The sequence below is a fragment of the Arvicanthis niloticus genome, chromosome 29, assembly GCF_011762505.2.
Source record: "Arvicanthis niloticus isolate mArvNil1 chromosome 29, mArvNil1.pat.X, whole genome shotgun sequence".
Lineage (NCBI taxonomy): Eukaryota > Metazoa > Chordata > Mammalia > Rodentia > Muridae > Arvicanthis > Arvicanthis niloticus.
The window spans coordinates 24,890,209-24,908,910 of record NC_133437.1 but is presented as its reverse complement, the minus strand read 5'-3'; the positions used below and the strand labels follow the sequence as shown (position 1 = coordinate 24,908,910).

General features: G+C 51.4%; 2 protein-coding genes across 5 annotated transcripts in view; both read right to left on the bottom strand.

The window, feature by feature from the left end:
• Slc8a2 (solute carrier family 8 member A2) overlaps positions 1-10,984 on the bottom strand; it is a 31,033-nt gene extending 20,049 nt beyond the window's left edge. Inside the window, exons 1-3 of one of the 2 annotated variants that reach the window (XM_076927310.1) lie at positions 10,854-10,984; positions 8,879-8,992; positions 3,934-4,625 (exon numbers count right to left, since the gene is read on the bottom strand). In XM_076927310.1, the coding sequence (XP_076783425.1) occupies positions 3,934-4,608 (675 nt within the window). In that variant the 5' untranslated portion in view covers positions 4,609-4,625; positions 8,879-8,992; positions 10,854-10,984. Of the gene's footprint in view, positions 1-3,933; positions 4,626-8,023; positions 8,171-8,878; positions 8,993-10,853 lie in introns of those variants that run through there. The other variant, XM_076927309.1, reaches the window with a different exon arrangement.
• On the bottom strand, positions 10,962-18,257 carry Kptn (kaptin, actin binding protein). 3 transcript variants are annotated; one of them, XM_076927312.1, is made up of 12 exons: positions 17,945-18,257; positions 17,542-17,624; positions 17,309-17,393; positions 17,181-17,235; positions 15,424-15,499; positions 15,253-15,326; positions 14,575-14,684; positions 14,296-14,502; positions 13,680-13,755; positions 12,583-12,718; positions 12,320-12,490; positions 10,962-11,352 (listed from the first exon to the last, which is right to left on the bottom strand). In XM_076927312.1, the coding sequence occupies exons 1-12, from the start codon at positions 18,165-18,167 to the stop codon at positions 11,227-11,229; spliced, it is 1,422 nt and encodes a 473-aa protein (XP_076783427.1). In that variant the 5' UTR covers positions 18,168-18,257; the 3' UTR covers positions 10,962-11,226. The 3 variants fall into 3 exon arrangements, with proteins under 3 accessions (XP_076783427.1, XP_076783428.1, XP_076783429.1); XM_076927313.1 differs by having other exon boundaries at positions 14,425-14,502; positions 17,945-18,256; XM_076927314.1 differs by lacking the exons at positions 15,253-15,326; positions 15,424-15,499.
• Between the last annotated feature and the right edge of the window lie 445 nt (positions 18,258-18,702).

Genomic DNA, 18,702 nt, shown 5'->3' with positions numbered 1-18,702 from the left:
CGGCATGTGCTCTTTGCTCTCGTCTCGCTCCTGGTTTTCTTATCCATCTGCCCACTGAACACTATGCCTTGCTGCATATGCGCTAGACACTGAGACATTCTTAGCCTCATCAAGTGATAGATGTCCCCACTTGTGGTTTTGGCTTATCAGTGTCAGAGCCTGCATCTCTTCCTGTGACTCCCCCTCCATGTCTTTCACCTTGAACAAACGCTCTCTGATCACTATAATGCCTCAGAGCCTGCATCTCTTCCTGTGACTCCCCCTCCATGTCTTTCACCTTGAACAAACGCTCTCTGATCACTATAATGCCTCCATCTCCCCATGCTACCACTGGTGACCACAGCTCCAGCCAGCCTCTCCTTCCTCAGAGTCTGAATGGCTCTCATGGGCAAGACTGACTCTAAAAGTTCATTTCCGGGAGCTCGAGATCTGTAGCGATCATTTATTTTTCATTCCTTAGAAGCTGCACCATGTCAGGTAGATCTGAGGAAACCCAGTGGCCTCGGGGTCAGTAAATGAGGGCCACCTCTAAGCTGGAGCTGACATGCATGTCCCCAGCACAGAGCACCACCAGCTCCTGGCACATGAGAAACACTCAAAAGGTGAAATAATCTGGCACAGTTTAGTGACTCTAGATACTTGGGAGGCTGAGATAAAAGGATAGCATATTCCAGGCTAGCCTGGAAAACTTGCTGAAGTCTTTTCTCAAAAAGCTGTGGCAGGGGGCTGGGGGCTAGAGAGATGACCCAGTAGTCAAGAGCACTAACTGCTCTGCCAGAGGTCCTGAGTTCAATTCCCAGCAACCACATGTAATGGAACCATCTATAATGGAATCCAGTGTCCTCTTCTGGTGTGTCTGAAGACACACCAATTTTATATATATATAATTTTTTAGGTTTTAAGAAAGAAATGGATGGGGCTGTAATGGTTAAGAGCACTGGCTGTTCTTCCAGAGGACCCAAGAGATTCAGTTGCCAGCACTCACATGGAAGTTTGCAACCATCCATATTCCAGTTCCAGGGATCCAGCATCCTCCTTTTTATCTCCACAGGCAGCAGGCATACATGGTGCACAAACATGCAGTAAAGCACTCATACACATAAAATAAAAATAAATAAATCTCCCCCAAAATGGCTTCATAGTAGAATGCTTGTCTAGAATCTACCATTGAAGGGCTGGGACCATGGCTCAGCACCACCTGCCTAGCATGTAAAGGTCCTAGCCTCAATCTCCAACATGAAACAACAACAACAACAAACTGGTTGGGCAGTGGTGGCTCACACCTTCAATCTAGCACTTGGGAGGCAAAGGCAGGAATGTCCTGAGTTTGAGGCCAGCCTGGTCTACAGAGTGAGTTCCAGGAGAGCCAGGACTACACAGAGAAACCCTGTCTCGAAAAAACAAAATAAAAAATATATTTTTAATTGAGAGAGAGGGAGAGAGCACATTTGTGCAGTTGCCTAAGGAGGCCAGGAAAGGGTATCAAAACCCCTGGAACTGAACTTGGAGAAGGTTGTGAGCCACAGATTTTTGAACCCATCTCTTTGCTCTGCAAGAGCAGCAGGCACTCCTTACTACTAAACCGTCTTCTCCAATTCAGAAGGCTTTCACATAAATACACGTAACATCGTCTTTCTCAGTAAAGAGGAAAAGACGGAAGAGTATTTCAGATGAGGTGCTCTCCCAAGTTCCTTACAAATATGTCTGAGAGAGAAAGAGGATTTTTCATTTTTTTATAACATTATTTGTTGACTGTTGTTAAGTGGGAGGGGGCATAGAGGTCAGAGACCAACTTTCAGAAGTTGCTCAGGCCATCAGGCTTGGCTACAAAGCACCTCTTACCCACTGAGCAATCTTGCTAGTCCAGAAAAAGGATCTCTTAAGATCTGGTCTCCTTATCCCTTAGTCCCTACCCCTTAGTGTGTCATGATGGCTCTGAGACCTCATAGCTCTGCTGAGGCAAAAGCAGGGGAGAGCGCTCATGGAGGCTTCTCTCTCTCTCTCTCTCTCTCTCTCTCTCTCTCTCTCTCTCTCTGTATTCATTAATGGAATTTCTCCATTAATCAGCAAAAGCCCCCAGCCCCTCCTACTTCATTTCCTTCCCTAAGTATAAATAAAAGGTCCATCTGGACTTTTTCTCCATCTGGTGCTGTGATAGCCTCCATCTTCCTTCCACCTTTACATCACAGCCGGCTTTTGTGTCTCCTCCACTCTGTGCCTCCCTACGACTCACCCACAGTGTCTAAAATTCCTTCTTCACAGCTCTCTCTCTCTCTCTCTCTCTCTCTCTCTCTCTCTCTCTCTCTCTCTCTCTGTATGTATATGTATATATATGTGTGTGTGTGTGTGTGTGTGTACAGATGTATGTATGTATATATGTGTATATGTATGTTTGTATATACTGGGAGGTTGTGACCCCCGTGCTGGGGAGGACTCCTGAGCTCAGGAGCTATCCAGTCTAGCCAATCAGTGATCTCTAGGTTCAGAGAGGGGACCCTGACTCAAAAAATAAGGTGGAGAGCAATTGAGAAAGCCCCCTGGCATTGACCTCTGTGCCTGCACACATGTGTACACACTCACACAAGAGCCTTCACCTCACACACTCACTCAAAGGCTATTTTGGACCCTAATCCAGGATGGTGCCCTTTTTTAAGAGGACCTGAAAACTGTCCAATGCCCCCATCCTTTCACCAGGGTTGCTAGGAAGCTCAACGTTCCAGTCATGATTTGGGTGAATTCTCTCTCATACTCTGATCCCATAGTGTCTTTCTCTCTTTCTCCCTCCCTTCCTGTTTTTCCCCTTCCTTTTCTTCCTTGTTCCTTCCTGTGCTGGGTATGGAACCCAAGACTTCACGGATGCTAGGGAAGTACTTCACACTGTAGCTGTAGCTACACTTCCATCTATCTACACATTCTCACTGCGTTACCCAGGCTGAACTTAAGCTTACAACAATCCTCCTGCCTCAGCTTTCCTAGTGTTGGGATTACAAGCATAAGCCCCATGCTCAGATAAACCCTGCAGTCTCTACTTTGATGCCAACTCTAGAGCACTTTTATATCTGGGTACTTCTAGAGCAGAATCTATTAAGTGACAGCAGTTAACAGATCATGCACAGCGTGAATGAGTGAGTCTTGGGCACTACAAATAAATTATGCATGTGGGTGTACGAATTAGGCCAGACCCATGAATAAATTATGCAAATAGAGGCAGCAGTCTTAGACTTGTGGGAAATAAATTAACCAAATGTTGTAAAGGAAGATGAGGACAGGCAGGGGTGCTGGTGAAGACACTGGACACGGGAGAGAGAGATGGAGGATTGTGGGAACCGGGGTGTAAGCCAGGCAGCTGTGAGTTTCAAATTTGTCTTAGTGTGGAAATAAATTATGCAAAGTGGACACCGGCTTCTGCTGGTGTCCCTGTCAATTGGATGGGAGTATAAACTACACTGAATCTGAACTGAAGCTGAATAATGAATGAGCCATGCAAACTGCCCATCTCTCTGGCCCTACAGAGAGATAAATTATGCAGATGTGGGTACCACGGATGCCAGTCAGTGGATATATTATGTAAATGCACCAAGTTACTCAAATTGATTTGCACTGTCAGAACACAGGAGGCTGGCCTATGCAAGTGAAGTGTGAATTATGCAAATAGAGATGTCTTACTGTAAAGTTGGGAATAAATTATGCAAAAGGAGTGCTCTCAGGTAACTCTGTGGCAAGCTGAGGCATGTCTTACATGGACCCTGGGCTCTGTTAGCCCATGCACAGCCTTGGGAATTACCTTTTGGGTGGGCACAGAGCTCTCTATTTTTACCTGCATTCTTGATTTGCTGTTTTTGGCTCAGCCCTCTGGTGCAGTATGTGACACACACATGCACACACAGACATTCCAAGCCACCGGGCTCTCCTGGGGTGTTGGTCTTTACTCACCTGGACCACGCCTGGGGAGAAAACTGCCAGAATAAGATAAAGCCAGACATAGGCAAAGATGCTCCAGGAGGCTGTGACGAAGAAGACCCTTAGGTGCTTGATCTTACGGCTCTCGCCAGCTGGGATGACATACACACACACAGCAATGACCACAAACATGTTGAAGGCGGCACTGCCCACGATGGTGCCTGGACCTAGCTCACCCGCCTGGAAATTGTGGCCGCAGACCTCGATGACAGTCAGCAGAATCTCAGGCGCTGAGGAACCCAGGGCCATGAGTGTAAGGTTGGACACCGTCTCATTCCAGATGCGCACAGTGCCCACGCTGGTCTCCCCATTTGCCTTGGTAATGGTGATTTCTTTCTCTTTGGATGTGATGACCTCAATGGATGCCATAAAGCGATCGGCAATGATAGACACACCCAGGAACATGTAGACCATGGCCACAAAGTACACCACGGCCCGTGCGGCCTTGTCCCCCAGTGATGGGTCGTCGGGTTCCCACACAGGCAGCAGCACCCCTGGTTGGCAGCGGTAGGAACCTTGGCAGCCGCCTGGGCTGGCATCGCTGTCATTAGCTGGGGGAGGTGGCAGGGAAGGGGTCGGAGTGGCTTCCCCCAAGCAGTGGGGTGTGCCCAGAAGGAGGGCAACCCCCACCAAAGCCAAGGGAGCCATGGGGGGGTGGTGAGGTCCTGGAAAGAGGAGCAGGAGATCAAAGTGAGTGGATCACATGCCTCCCTGTCACTCAAAAGGCACAGTGTGGTCTGGGGACATGGCTCAGTGGTAGAGCCCCTGCCTAGAATCCCCCAGTGAGGGGCTGGGATGTTGCTCAAAGGCACAGTACTTTCCTACTATGCAGTGAGAGTCTGAAGGTGGTGTTCATTGATAGAGCACATGCCTAGCATGCAGAAAGTCCTGGGTTTTATTACCAGCCCTGTCGAACAACAATATCCCAGTTTCTTAGACTACAAGACACAGGTGAGCTGGGAACCAGCACAAGAGACAAAGAGATCACCACATGGACCCCAGGTGAAGAGATACAGGAATGCCTGGGACAGAGGGGGCTTGCAAGATGCTGGGAACATCAGTGAGTGAGTCACAACCTGGGGAGCCTGCAGCCAACTACCACACACTCTGTGATCCTGCAGCTTTGTTCCTAGGACAGGCTACATACCCATCTCACCAAAGGGCCCCCAGGAGAACACCAATGGCAGCTTTATCTACAACCGGGCCAACCCTGAAACAACTCAGAGGCCTCTCAACATGAAATGCAGAAACGGTAATGGAGTAGTACTCTGCCACTAAGCAGGGAGGGGACTCCGGCAGACCATGTTGACATAGAGGAACCTGATCCTGAGACACCAGGCTGAGTGAAGAACACCAAGTACAAAGACCACTGTGAAACCCGTGTCAGCTGGAGGCCAGGAGTCCACTGGGCAATTCCAGTCGTTTCAGCTTGGCCCTTGAGGGTTCTGGGTATGAGTGTCTATTTTTGTCTTTCTGTGTTTATGTTTTATTACATTTTATTTATTTTGAGGAGGGGTTGAGTGCACCATGGCCAAAGAAGAGATAGGAAGAGAAAACTGACTCTACACACCTGTCCTCTGACCTTACACATCCACACAGTAACAAATAAACAATACGCACACAGGAGCGCCTGTCTGTTCTTCTTCTAGAACATTCCACAGCTCCAGTCTCAGAGGACTGTGGACCCCTCCCTTGCTTGCATGGCCTCTGTCCCACCTGCTCTGTTCCAGGCATTCTAGCCTCTGCTGTTCCTCACACAAACCATGCAAGTTTCTCCCTTGGGGCCTGAAGCTCTTTCCTCCTGGCAGTTCTGACTGTGCTCTCCAAGATGACACCCCTGGCCCTTGGAGAGGAGTTGTCCACTCAGTTCACAAAGTCGAGGATCAAGACTCAGAGAAGTGAAGCAATTTGCACAGATCACCCAGCATCCACTTCTCCCGAGAAGGTGCCCAAGGTCTGAGCTCCTGGCCCCGCCCTCATGTTGTTATGGTAACCCAGTTGCCTTTTATAGAGAAAAGGCGGGCTGGAGAAGCTGTCACCTGAGCCTGCTGCCTTGAGGTGCCTCTAGCCTTATCTCCAGGAATTACCACCTTCTATGTCAGTCTGAAAGTTCCTCTTGAAGTCTAACCCACAGCCTGCCCTCAACTCACACCCACAGACCAGGAGCCTGTTTCTCTGGGGGAGGGAGGCAGTATGTTGGCAGAACTTCCTGAAAAGGAGTGAGTGGAGTGTGTGTGTGTGTGTGTGTGTGTGTGTGTGTGTGTAGGCAGGGGTGGGGAGAGGGGTGATTCTTAAAGAACCACTACACAGCCCCCTAGACAAGGTCTTTAATGATATATCTAATTAGCAGCCCCTAATTAGCAAACACTTAGGAGTAATTACAAACCCACCAGGATCCCAAGCAGACTCCCTTTGCTTTTCCCCCCTCCCTTTTTGGGTTTTGGGACATACAGGGAAGACCCCGAGAGTCAAGAATCATCTAACTGCCTCTTTGGGGGAGGAGGAGATGCCTGAGAAGTCCTAGTTCAAGTCTAATCAATTGTTCCTCCAGCTTCAGTCCTCCAGGAAGACTAGAGTCAGTGGACTGTTTGCCCGCCCAGATGCAGGGTCATCCAGTCTATTCGATCCCTTTTGCTGTCACCCAGATTCCTCCCCCCCCCCATCTCCTAGTCTTGGAAGAGAGACCCAGGAGAGAAAGCACTAGATAAATATTTGTGAAACACTTGGACAAGAAGCCTGAGCATTGTCTGTCTGTGGCTGGGGCAGGCACACTTTCTACTCCAGGCTTCCTTCTCTGAGCCTTGAAAGTTAATCTGGGTGTAGACTCAATGGTGAAAGAATCAAGTTGAATCCAGGAAGAACCGTCAGGGCAGATGGTAGCACCCTCTTAGGGTGGCATCTTCAAGGCCATCTCTCCACCAACCTCATGGGCTGGTGGCCAGCTGGGTTAGTGGTAACTGTCCTGTTCTGCCTGACCTGTCTCTGGGGGATTCTGGAAAGCCAGGTGGAACTCCTCAAGGCAGTCACAGTGGGGTGAGGACCTGGTGTGTATACTGACTGCTGGGGACAGGGGCGATGCAATGCAGAGTGGGAATACAGAATTCAGAACACACACACACCGACTCTCTTTCCATCAACCACACAGGGCCTCCACCACACACACATCTGCAGATTGCAGACAGATAAACTGAGGCCAGTAGGGAGAGAAAGGACTTGGTTAAGCCAGAGACAGAACACAAATGTGGCATTAAGGCGTGGGACTCCTAACCCAGTGATCTTTTAAGCCATCTGGAATCCCCACGCGCCTGCCACGCAGAGCAGGCATCTTGTGGGCACGTGAAAGCTCACCACAGCTCTGGCCCAGGTGTTGGTCAGAACCTCACCCACCTCCCCTGGAGTCCTTCCTGAGGGAAGGAAAACGCCAGGCTGAGCCCCCCTGCAGAGCCCCCAGAAGGTGGCTGCTTTCCCACCCAACCTCACTGTGAAGCAGGCGTGAGGCTGGAGGGATGGAAGTGAGACTGTGAGAAAGACCTGTCTAGCCTGACCTTAGAACAGTGCCCAGGAGTAGCAAAGTGTCTCAGAGTTGTTCAAAGAATGAATGGACAGTGAGAGGTATGGGAGTTAGACTTTGGAAGGACTGGTCTAATGTTACTACACAGGTTAGGCTGTAGGCAGGACCAGCCTCAGAAAGTCGGTGTTGGGGAGGATTGGAGAGACCTGGGCTAAGAGGGGGTGAGGAGGAGTTGGGGGCACTCCAGGCCCTCGGGGGAGTCCACACTTCGGGGAATCTGCCCTCCTCCAGGTCCCCCGTGCATCAGGGGCGGAGACAGACAGAGGTGTGTGGGTGTGAGTTGGCTGCAGGCAGAGGGAGAAGAGAGGAGACAGAACCAGGTGCCCAAAGACGGACAGACAGACATACACCGTACACATGGCGCACGCTAAAAGCGAAGCAGCCAGGATTCGGAGCCAGGGCTCAGGAAGCCCCCCGCACTTGACGATGCGGTGCAGTCTGGATTCCCACAACCCCGGGGGCTCCGGACGGACGGCCACGCTGGGCTCTTACCTGCCTTGCGGCCGGGCCGGTCCCCGCTGGGCCCCCGCGGTGGGCTCCTCCACCCGAGGAGGAAAGGGAGAAAGGGAGAGGAGCCGGGGACTGAAGGAGAACAGGGAGGAGGGAGGAGAGGGGATGCGAGGAGGGGAACCGGGGAGGGGCCGAGAGGAGGGCGGAGCCCAGGGGAGGGGGCGGGGATAGAGAGGGGGGGTGAGAGAGCAGCCCCGGGGAGGGGGGCTAGACTGGAGAGGTAGGGTAGTACAGCTTGGGAGGAGGCCGTGGAAGGGGGCGGGGACAGAGGAACTGGGGCGGTGGAATCAGCCGTTAAGAGGGACTAGGCTGAAGGAGGGAGATGCGGCTGACAGGAGTGGGTGGGATAAGTGAGCTAGGGAAAGGACCACCAGGAGGTGGGAAAGAGGAAATTTAGGAAGGGTGGAGTGGAAACAGGACAGTTGTGGGTTGGAGGACAGGGACAGCCTGGAAGAGGGAGGAGCTGAAGGAGGTGAGAGGGTGGGGACAGGGGAGCTGGGGAAAGGACCACCAGGAGGAAAAATATAGAGGCCGGAGGAAAAGAGGGAGGAGCCAGGAGAGGGCAGGGTTTATGGGAGGGAGCTCAGGCTCAGGCTAGGGAACCCGCCGAGGGAGGAGCCAAAATGAGGAGGCGTGGTCAGGGGAGCTAGGGGCGGGGCCACAGAGCTGAGATGAGGCTTTGCAAAAGAGCAGGAGGGAGGAGCCCGGAAAGGGGCGTGGCCAAGGAAGCTAGTGGGTGGCAGAGGGGCTTGCCAGGGCTGGGGCTGCAGGTTGCCCCAGTCTTGGGGTTCAGCACTAGAATCCAAGGACAGCGACGGAGGGCTCAAGTTTGTGTACCTGTCTGTGCTGTGGTATCCCAGTGCCTGTCTTTGATCACACACGCGCAGCATCCCGTCCATACAAGGGCCCAGAGATGCAGTCATCGCTACAAATAGCCACAGGCTGGCAGACCTGGGGGAAGTGGGGGAAGGAACGTCGGGCGGCAGATCTTTCCAAGTTCACAGGCTCAGCCTGCTCAGAGCACCTTACAGAAGACAGGGAACTGCCACCAGAGTGCCCAGCCCAGGCACGACGAGAGCCATTCCCACTGCCTCTGCTACGCCAAAACACGGTCTCACTCCCAATCCTGAGGTAGATGTTATTAGCTCCATCTTGGTGGGAAAACTGAGGCAGCAACTGTGGCTTCAGGTTATGTATCTTCACCACAGTAGCCACATTAGTTATGTATCTTCACCGCAGTAGCCTCTGGGCTGGCAAGGTAGGGAAGGATCAAGATTACCCAGTGTGGTGACATGCATCTGTGATGTCAGCACTCAGGAGGCTGAGACAGGAGAATGGCTGAGTTCCAAGCCATCCTCACAGTAAGACCTAGACTCAAAACAATTTTGGGGTGGGGGGTTGAAGGTGTGGATCAGTTGGTAGAATGCACTAAGCCTGGGTTCTGCCCTCAGTACAGTATAAACTATGCATGGTGGTGTGTGCCTGCAATCCCAGCAATCAAGAGGTGGAGATGAATCCTGAGTTGAATGTCACCCTTGGCTAGAGGCCAGCCTGAGCTACATAAGACCCCTTCTCAACTTCCCCCCACCTGCAAAGTCTTAAGCCAAGTATCCTAGGATTCCGAAGCCTACAGGTGGTTGAATACCACTAGCTGTACAGGTGCAAGCACTCATACCTGCAAGTGCACACATGCACACACCTCAGGATGTGTGCATCACACGCCCTCACCATCACTACCCTCGGGACAAAACCCACTCCAGGCTCCCTCCCTCTGAAGGACAGGTGACAGGTGCTGGGTGCAGAGCACAAAATGGTACAGCAGGGAGAGAAGGCTGGCCCTGCCAGCAGCCAGTACCCACTGCCAGCTCTGGAGGGACACTCTTGGGCCTGCTGCCAGGAGAGGGAAATTCCAACTCCCTAAAGCTTCCCACGAGTTGGCCTGGCTTTTGGAGGTTGGAGCCTGGGAAGTTGAGAACTTGGCATCTGATGTCCCAAGACCTTTGCAGTGAAGGAGGGTGGTCAGATTTACAGGTGGACTTGCCTAGCAGGAGTGACTGCTACCTACCCAACCTCACAAACACATGTTTCTCCAAGGAAGTGCCCAGGGCCCATGCCCAGCCTGGATTCCCTCTCTAATATTTTACCGACCCTACTGACCCCAATTCTATTCCTGGTCAGGGGTTGGGGAAGCAACATTTCCTCTGGGCTACATTCCTCTGAGCCTTGGGTTAGAGACTCTGATGGAACCACGGGGGTGGTAACTGCTCTTGTCTCTCTGATCCTTGGGCTGTTTAGCTGAGCCCCAATAGCTACTTTAGCACAGTATCTCCTGGGGCCTGTCTGCCTTGGTCTAGCTTTGACACCCCACACCAGAATCTATGCACACTTATTTTGTTTAGCCTTGGTTCATGCCAGTCTAATCCCTTTTCTTTCGAGACCAGCCTCCCCCCTCCCCCCCAATGGACCAGTAATGTGATCACTTCTACTTTGGGGCCCAGGGAGTCTGCAGAGCCCTTACTGGGTTCACTGGAGATGCTAAAAATCCCAAAAGATTCCCTTAGTCTCCATGGGTCTCCCAGGGGACCCACCAGAGCTCAAAGGCCCTGGTGACTTCTCACTTCCCCTTCACTGCTGAGTTCTCATCTGTGGTTATTTATTCATCCTAGGTCAAGACAATGAGTCTAGGGTAGCCTCGGTGGCATTTCTCTTGGACTGTACTTCCAGAGTTTAGTATACCAGAGCAGAGAATGGCTCCGTAGCTTTCAGAAATGCACCCTCCACACATTGTAACTTTCTTTCCTCTGAGTCTAACCTAGGAATCTTTGTGAAGTCCTCCTCCTCGGCTCTTTGAGAATGAATCCAGCACTGTAGAACCTGGCACACAGCAAGTACTCAATAGATGCTTGCCAGACAAAGGAAATGAAGACAGCCAGGAAAGTTTTGTTGTTCTGCATGTATAAATAGTCCTCTGGGACCAATACCTGATGGGATTGGCTGAGAACGTCTGTTTTCAAATGGCTCAGATAGGAGTGATCAGCTAGGGTCACACAGCACACCAGGGGGGTCAGGGACTCTCAGCATCCCCCTTCTGGGGGAGTCCAAGGGAGCACTCCTCTTCTGAAATGCTTCCCCCACTCCCCATCAATGATAGACATGAGGCGCCCACACCTGAGAACAGGGAGTACTCAGGAGGCTGGGGGCTCCTCAGGCCTGGGACCCACCCTGTCCCCAAGGCCCTGCTGATGTTTCCTCTGCTCCACTTGATGACGAAGCCGTGTCAAGACCAGCTCGGAGGCCTGGATCAGGCTGTGCTGTGGGGACAAGAGAGGAAGGTGAGCTGTGACAGGAGAGAGGAGAGGGCACATGTTAGACCATACTGGGCAGAGACTAGACCACGGTGTGTTGGGTGAGAATTGGTTTCCCAAGTAGGAGCAGAGGCCAGACATAAAGTCGGGGTAGGGGATATAGCTTTAGGTCAACTTCCTGTGGGAGGGGCAAATTAGACCGGAGTGAAAGGACTGAGGTTGATGATCAGCAGAAGGGCTGGGCATGGTGCTAGGGTGGCTGAGCCAGAAGGACTGAATTCTGGGACAGCTTTGGCTATACAGTGTGACTCTACCACACAAACCGAAGCACAATGGGTCTGATACTAAGCACCAGACACATACATACATAAGTGGAAAGAGAGAGGGAAGGAGGAATAGGAAAGTAATCAGAGGAAAGACAGAGATGGCTCAAAACCAGACTACATTAGAGGGTATTTGAGGCTCAACTGTTAGAGAAAAGCTGAGGTTAGATCACACACAGCAGGGAGGACAAAGGTGAGATTCTGCAACAAATGAGAGGTTAACAGAGCAAGAACCAAGCAGAAGTGGAAAGCAGAAGTTGAGGTTAGACCTCAGAGCTCAGAGACGCTCCTCTGGGCCTCAGGAGCTGCCAGCTTAGTTTGGGGTTCAGTAGAAGACTCTGCCTCAAGAGAATAAGATAAGAGAGCAGGACACACGAAACCCTCCCTGACCCCCCCCCCCCCCGTCACACACACACTGAGATTTTAAAACCCACAGCATCTAACTCTGCTTCACCAGGCTGATACATCCGTCATGAATGCCACACAGAGACCTCCCAAGACCAGGCTATACCTTCCTAAAGGGAAAATGCCATACCTGTAGCTGAACAACTGACCTGGGCTCAGCCTCTGCTCTGTTCTCCCTCCCACCAAACCTGGCAAGGTCCCTCAGTGAGTGGCAGCTTCTGCCTCAAGCATGGCAGGCCTGATACCTGGAGGATGTGCACCCCTTTCAGGGATACCACAGCCAGCTCCCGCAGGCCATCTCCAGTCAGGTCCACATGGGCCATGGCCAACAGGGGGCTGGCAAAGCTTCGGCGCCACAACAGGCGGAAGCCTCTGCTGGTCTCCGGCAGTCCACGGTACTTATAGCAGAGCAGTTCCTGTGGGGAGAGGGGCCGAGATCATGCAGGCTGAGGAGGCAGGGTTGCTGCAGGGACATGGATGAGGGATAGGCTCATCTTCCAAGACCCACCTGTCCATACGTGGCCACCAGGACTTCCGGTTGTCCATCTAGGTCCACATCAGTGACTAGGCCACAGAGGACGCTGTCAAACTGGTCACTGCCAGGCAGGAGAAGTTGGTCATCCAGGCCCTTGTTCAGAAGGTCCCTGAGGGTCCCCAATGTGGGAGGGGGGGGAGGAAGCTAAAGTCAGATGACAGGACCTTGCCACCTTTGGTTCTAGACTGTAGGTGATGCCCGACTGGCTTCCCCTGAGGTCCAGACTCACTCCTCTGATGCTTCGTGCCTTGGTTTCGATGTGTGTACCTTTGAAAGTGGCTGGCCTCAACTGTCCATCCTGTAGACCCCCTTCTGGATGGTCTATTGTGCTCCTAGGTGTACACCCACATGGTGGCTCTTGGAGACACAGGTGCCCTGACCCATGAACTTCTAAGCACTTGGTACTTCACAAAGTACAAGTGTGCCAGAGCTGGATGGAACTAGCTCATAGGAGCTGCTGGGAGAGCGTGGAGTGGGAGAGGTGGAGGGAAAGTAGGCGCCGAGGATGTAGTTAAATTGGTATAGTGTAGCATGACTGAGGCCCAGGGTTTGACCCAGTACCACATAAGCTGGGTGTGGTGGTGCATGCCTGTAATCCCAGCACATGGGTGGCAGAGGCAGGAGGACTGTGAGAGTTCAGAGTCATCCTTAGCTACATAGTTGGAGGACAGCCCTGACTTCCTAAGATCCTGTCTTACCCCCATCCCCAACACACACAAACTGCCTGCCTGCATTAGCATTATAAATGCACAATTTGTGGTGCCTTAAAATCCAGGATGGTGGGAATAGTGACATCATGGAAATTGCCAAGCACTGCACGTCTAGGCTTTCCCAAGCCAGTGTCTGCTGGCATCCCTGGTCCACTCAGGTCAGGGGTATGGATGTCTTTAACGGGGGAAGACATACCCACCCTTAACAAATCCTCTACAAGGTCCAGATGTGAGTGCTCCCACCTCCTCCCTGATCACAGTACCTCTCTTGATCCTAGCCACCTCAAAGGGTTGATAAGGTTAGACCACACCACATAGGCACAAGTTTAAATTGTGCCCAGAAGCCCCAGGCATGCTCACCAGTACACTACAGCTGGCTCCAGCATGCTGGCTACAAGCAGACTGTATCCTTCCTGCTGGGGGCTGTCCTGGGTTGCTATGGAAAAGACAGGAGTTGGCAGGTGTATGGAGACAGGGTCTTCCTTATCCCCTTCCCCTCTGCAGTGAAGTATGCAGGCCAGACCTCAGGATAAAGACCCAAGATTGTGCCTCAAAAGGGAGGATTAGACTATGACAGGACTGTGGCCAGACATTAGACGGTGTTAGTCTGAAGGTAGAACACAACAGAAGACAAAGGTTAGAGCAGAGTTGAAGTCTAAGGTTAGACTACACACTGTGTGAATTAGGGGGAAGGGGACCTTGCTTAGAAGGTGAGGGCAGGTTAAGGTGAATGTCAGTGTAGGACAACCCAAGGTCAAGGAATAGGAAGAAAAGCACCTGGGGGTAAGATGAGACCGTGATTGACAGTTGTCAGTCAAAGGGAATAAGAAGTCTGGGGTGGGGGAAGTCAGTATAAAATAATATGAGGAGTGAAGGCTAGACCACAAAAGGAAAGTTGAAAGTAGAGAAAAAGTTGAAGGCTAGACCAAAGTGGGGAGAGAGAGAGGCTGGATAACAGAAATAATCTGAGGCCAACCTGTGGCATAGCTTATGGACTGGAGAGGGACCCCAGAAGGAGCAAGAGGTCTGGTCTGGACTCTTAGGGTGGAGAAAGCTGAGGTTGCAGAGAGCACTTTCCAGACCCCAGGTCTAGCACACAGCTCACCCTCTGAGCTTGACAGGCTGAATACAATCACTCGGGAGATGGGCCCATCCTGCTGGATTGTCCATGTCTGCAAGATCTCTGTATGGAAAGCAGGACTCAGGGGCCTGCCCACATCCCTGGGCTTGTCCCCACCCCAGGCCTGACCCTCACCTCGACTCTTCTGGTCCACGTGAGCCACACGCACATAACCACTCTGGCAGCCCAGAGCTGAGAGCCGCTGGGATGAGCCAGGGAGGTTGTGGACATCAAGCCAGAGGACACTGGTGGGAGGAGGGTGGATAGACAGGTAGATTTCCCAGAACTCAACCCCATCTCTGCTTTCCAGAACACCCAGCTCCTCCCTGAAGCACCAGGAGTCAGTCCCTGCGCCCCATCCTGCTTGTTTGGGGACACCCACCCATGACCAATCAACGTCCTTGAGGTCATGCTGAAAGCTGGGAACATGTTACCCATGACCAATCAACGTCCTTGAGGTCATGCTGAAAGCTGGGAACATGTTACCCAGCTACCTTTTTTTTTTTTTTAAGACAGGGTCTTATGTAATCTAGGCTAGCTTCAAAGTCAAGGATGAATTCCTGACTCTCCTGTCTCTACCACCTGAGTGCTGAGGTTAGAGGTGTACACTATCATGCCTGGGTTATAGGATGGAACCTAGGGTTTTGAGCATGCTAGGCAAGCATTCTACCAACTGAGTGACACTCCAACATGCTTCCTAGTTTCTCTAAGGTTGCCCTCCTGTGTGTTGTGTTAGAGGGCAGCCTGCTATGTCTGGCTTCTTTGCACACAGGGCCCTGATCCCTTCTTTGGGTGCCGGGGGTCCCCTCCTACCTACTGGTCAGGTTCGTGAGCTCTGGAAAGAGGTTTTCCACGGGCTGCTCCTCAAACTGATGTAGCCCTTCATTCTGAGGGAGCAAGACCCACCCCAGGCCATGGAGTCAGGCAGTAGCCTCCTGCATACAGGCCAGCACTGCCAGCCTCTGCCACGCCTGCCCACCTCACCTCCTTGTAGAGATGAATAGCTGGATCATTCCCACTCAGGAGAAACACAGTCTCCAGCTGGTCCCCAACCTGGACTCTGAAAGCAGAGAAATCTAGAATGTGCCAGAACCTGAGTTGAGATTAAATTCCTCCAGGCATTTAGAAATGCCACTGTCAATTTATTTTGAAATAGGGTTTCCTGTACTCAAGGCTAGTCTTGAACTTACTATGTAGTCATAGCTGGCTTTGAACCCCTGATCCACTTACCAGTACGTCTTTACACCAAGCTTGAAATGCATTTGTAAAACCAAAAAAAAAAAAAAAAAAAAGTGTACAAGAACCCTGACATTCAGAACTCACATTCCAGGTGCAAGGCTTAGTGTTCTGCAGACTTGTGTATACCAAGTCTTTAAGTTCCACAACTGGGAGCTCTCAGAGTGGCCAAGTGCAGATGCTGGGAGCCCTGCTCTGAGAGCCCCAAGTGCTCGAATATTCACTCTAGGAACAGGATAGGGTACTCTAGAATGAGTTTGCAAACCTTCACAGCAAGGGCCAGTGAAATGGCTCAGTGGATAAAGGCAACTGCTACCATTCTGGATGATCTGAATTTGATCCCCAGGTCCACCTAGCTGGAAAGAGCAGACTCCTGGGGGTTGTTCTCTGACCTCTACCTATATGTCGCGGGACACTCTTGCGCACAAGTAAATATGAAAGAATCTTCATAATAAGGTGGGTATATACATGCATGCACATGAACACACATGCACACCCCTAAGGGCTTTTTGAGAATAAAGTTTTATTGGTGCAATCCTAGCCATTCATTTACAGTGTCAACTGCTGTTTGCTTGCTCCAGTGGCAAAATTCTACAGCTGTGATACCAACTGTCTGACTCTCAAAACTTAACATTTACCAACTGGGCCCTGACACCACTCCCAAATGTAGAACAAAAGAAAACAACAGTGTTGCTAATCTCTGGTATCAGTGTTGTTATGAAGCCTCCCAGTAGAACCCACATTGTTTGGGATTTTAAATTGTGAAGATTCTAGATGGTCTGTATTCTACCTCCTTACAGGTCCCTCTACAAACTCTCAGGAGCTCTGGGTCTGATAGAACTTCCTTCTTTCATTCTTTCTTCCTTTCTTTCTCTCCTTCTTTTTTTGGAGATAGGGTCTCATATAACCTAGGCTAACCTTAAACTCATTATGCAACTAAAGATGACCTTGAATCAAATTCTGATCCTCCTGCTTCCATCTCCTGAGTGCTGGAATTAGAGGTATGCAGCACTGGTTAGCCGCTGGTTTATATGTGCTTCAGATGGAACCCAGAGCTCCGTGTGCTAGGCAAATGTTCTACTGCCTGAGCTGTATCCTCAGCCTTCAGTTGCATCTTTTAAATCTGGAAATCTTAGGGCTTATGAGGCCAGAGAACAACTCCAGGTCTGGGAAGCAGAGATCTAGAGTTTCAGAACTTGAGTTCTAGCTGCTCAGTTAACTCACTGGAATGATCTACCTGAGAGGTGGCAATGTAGCCATCTTGGCTGCATTCACTCTGAAAAGCACCACGAGAACCAGACTGGTGATGGCGGGTGTGTGGATTCCAGTCTGCTACAGTTCCACAAAACCCCACTTCCTGACTATACTTCCCATCACTTCCTGGGCCCCTAACAGAACCTGTTTCCAATCCTTAGTATACTAAAAGCCTTTTGTTTTCCAGATGGGGCAAAGGTCTCTGAGTGGAAGGAGAGGGCAGGAGAGAACGGGTGCCCAGGGACACTCACTCTGCGTGGCACAGCTGGAAAGGTGTGAACTGGAGTTCCAAATTCAGGCAGCTCTCTGTAGAAGGACACAAGTTCAGTCCAGCAGCACCTGGCAGCCCCACCCACACTCTCCCCCAAGCCCTACTCACCTGCAATGGAGTCCAGGTTGTACTCTGAGCCAGGCTCATAGTCACAGTAAATGTTAAGAAAGGGACTGCCCTTGTCTCCTGAGTCCTGGGGGTGGAAACTGCTCTCAGGGGAGGTAGGGGAGGCAGGGGAGGTGAAAGGCATTTGGAGTAGATTCAGAGCACCTGGGATAGACTTGGTAGGACCCACAGTGACTAAGGAAGAGGGTGTGGACGGGTGGAGGGTGCTGTGGTACCTTTATAAAAGTGATGCCCACAACCAGGCCCCGTTTGGGGGGTGACTTGTTGAAAGTGTCGATGGAGACGATCTCAGCATCCACTATGAGGGGAGTTTAAAGTTCACTGGTTAGGCAGGTCTCCACTCTTGCAGCCTAATCACACTAACTTTGTAGCACTGCAGTAAACCTTTGGGTCAGCGGGAGTCTAACCACTATCACCATTACCTCTGACCACTGAATATTATGCTGTTGACACCTATGTTTGCGGAATCCTGGACCCTAACTACTTTCAGGCCATGACGATCACTGTCTCGGACCCTCATGATTACTAGTTTTGACCCTGACCTTGCATCACAGTGACAGTCTTAGAATCCTCAACACCAGACTCCAGTCCCGCCCCCGGCACCACAGCGCCACGCACCGGGAATGTAGTTGAATTGCAGCTCTTTGGCCACAGGCCGAATTTTCTGTCGGAGGTCTTGATAGCGGAAGCCGAGAACCTTGCCTTTAAGAGTAGCGGCCAGCAACTCCCCTCGCCCGTCGGCGCCTCCAGCAAGCCCGTACACGTTGCTCTGCGATGAGAAGCGCGTGAAGCTGTCCTCTCTCAGTGGACAGGGCCCCTCTGCCACGGCTGCCTCCCCCATTCTGGCCCTCCGCGATCGGTCTCAGCAGGCCTGATGCTCTCCAACCTGTCAGGGAACCTCCACCAGCGCATACTGATGACGTCAAGAAGCTGCCGTCACTGCCCTCTACAAAGATGGAGCCCGGTCTCCTGACTGGGCGTCCCAGACAAAATTGCCCTTCTTCATCTGTGTTCTGTTCTTACCCATTTCAGAACTAAGGAGAAAGTCTTCCAGGACTTGAAATGGGGGATGGAGGCGACTCCAGGCCTCTTTGAAAGTCGTGTGAAAAGGAGAGTAAGAATCACCCTGAATTGGGGGGTTGGGGGGAGGTGGTCCCAGACTTCTGTGATTACAGCACTTAAGAAGTGGAGACAGCTGGACCAGTTTCAAGGCCATCCTGTCTACAGAGTTTGAGGCCAAGCTTAAGTGAATAAGTAGTTTTCAGGCCCACCAGTCTGCATGAGACACTTCTAGCTCCCAACTCTCATCTCTGATACACACACATGCATTCCTATAAATACACTCATTCTCCAACCAAAACTACCTCAACAACAAA

Coding starts and splice junctions, on each gene's coding strand:
- Kptn (XM_076927312.1), bottom strand. CDS start 18,167: ATGGGGGAGGCAGCCGTGGCAGAGGGGCCCTGTCCACTGAGAGAGGAC. Junction 14,685..15,252: donor CTCACGAACCTGACCAGTAG/GTAGGAGGGGAC, acceptor TCCTCCCACCAG/TGTCCTCTGGCTTGATGTCC. Junction 11,353..12,319: donor AAGGGGTGCACATCCTCCAG/GTATCAGGCCTG, acceptor TTGTCCCCACAG/CACAGCCTGATCCAGGCCTC.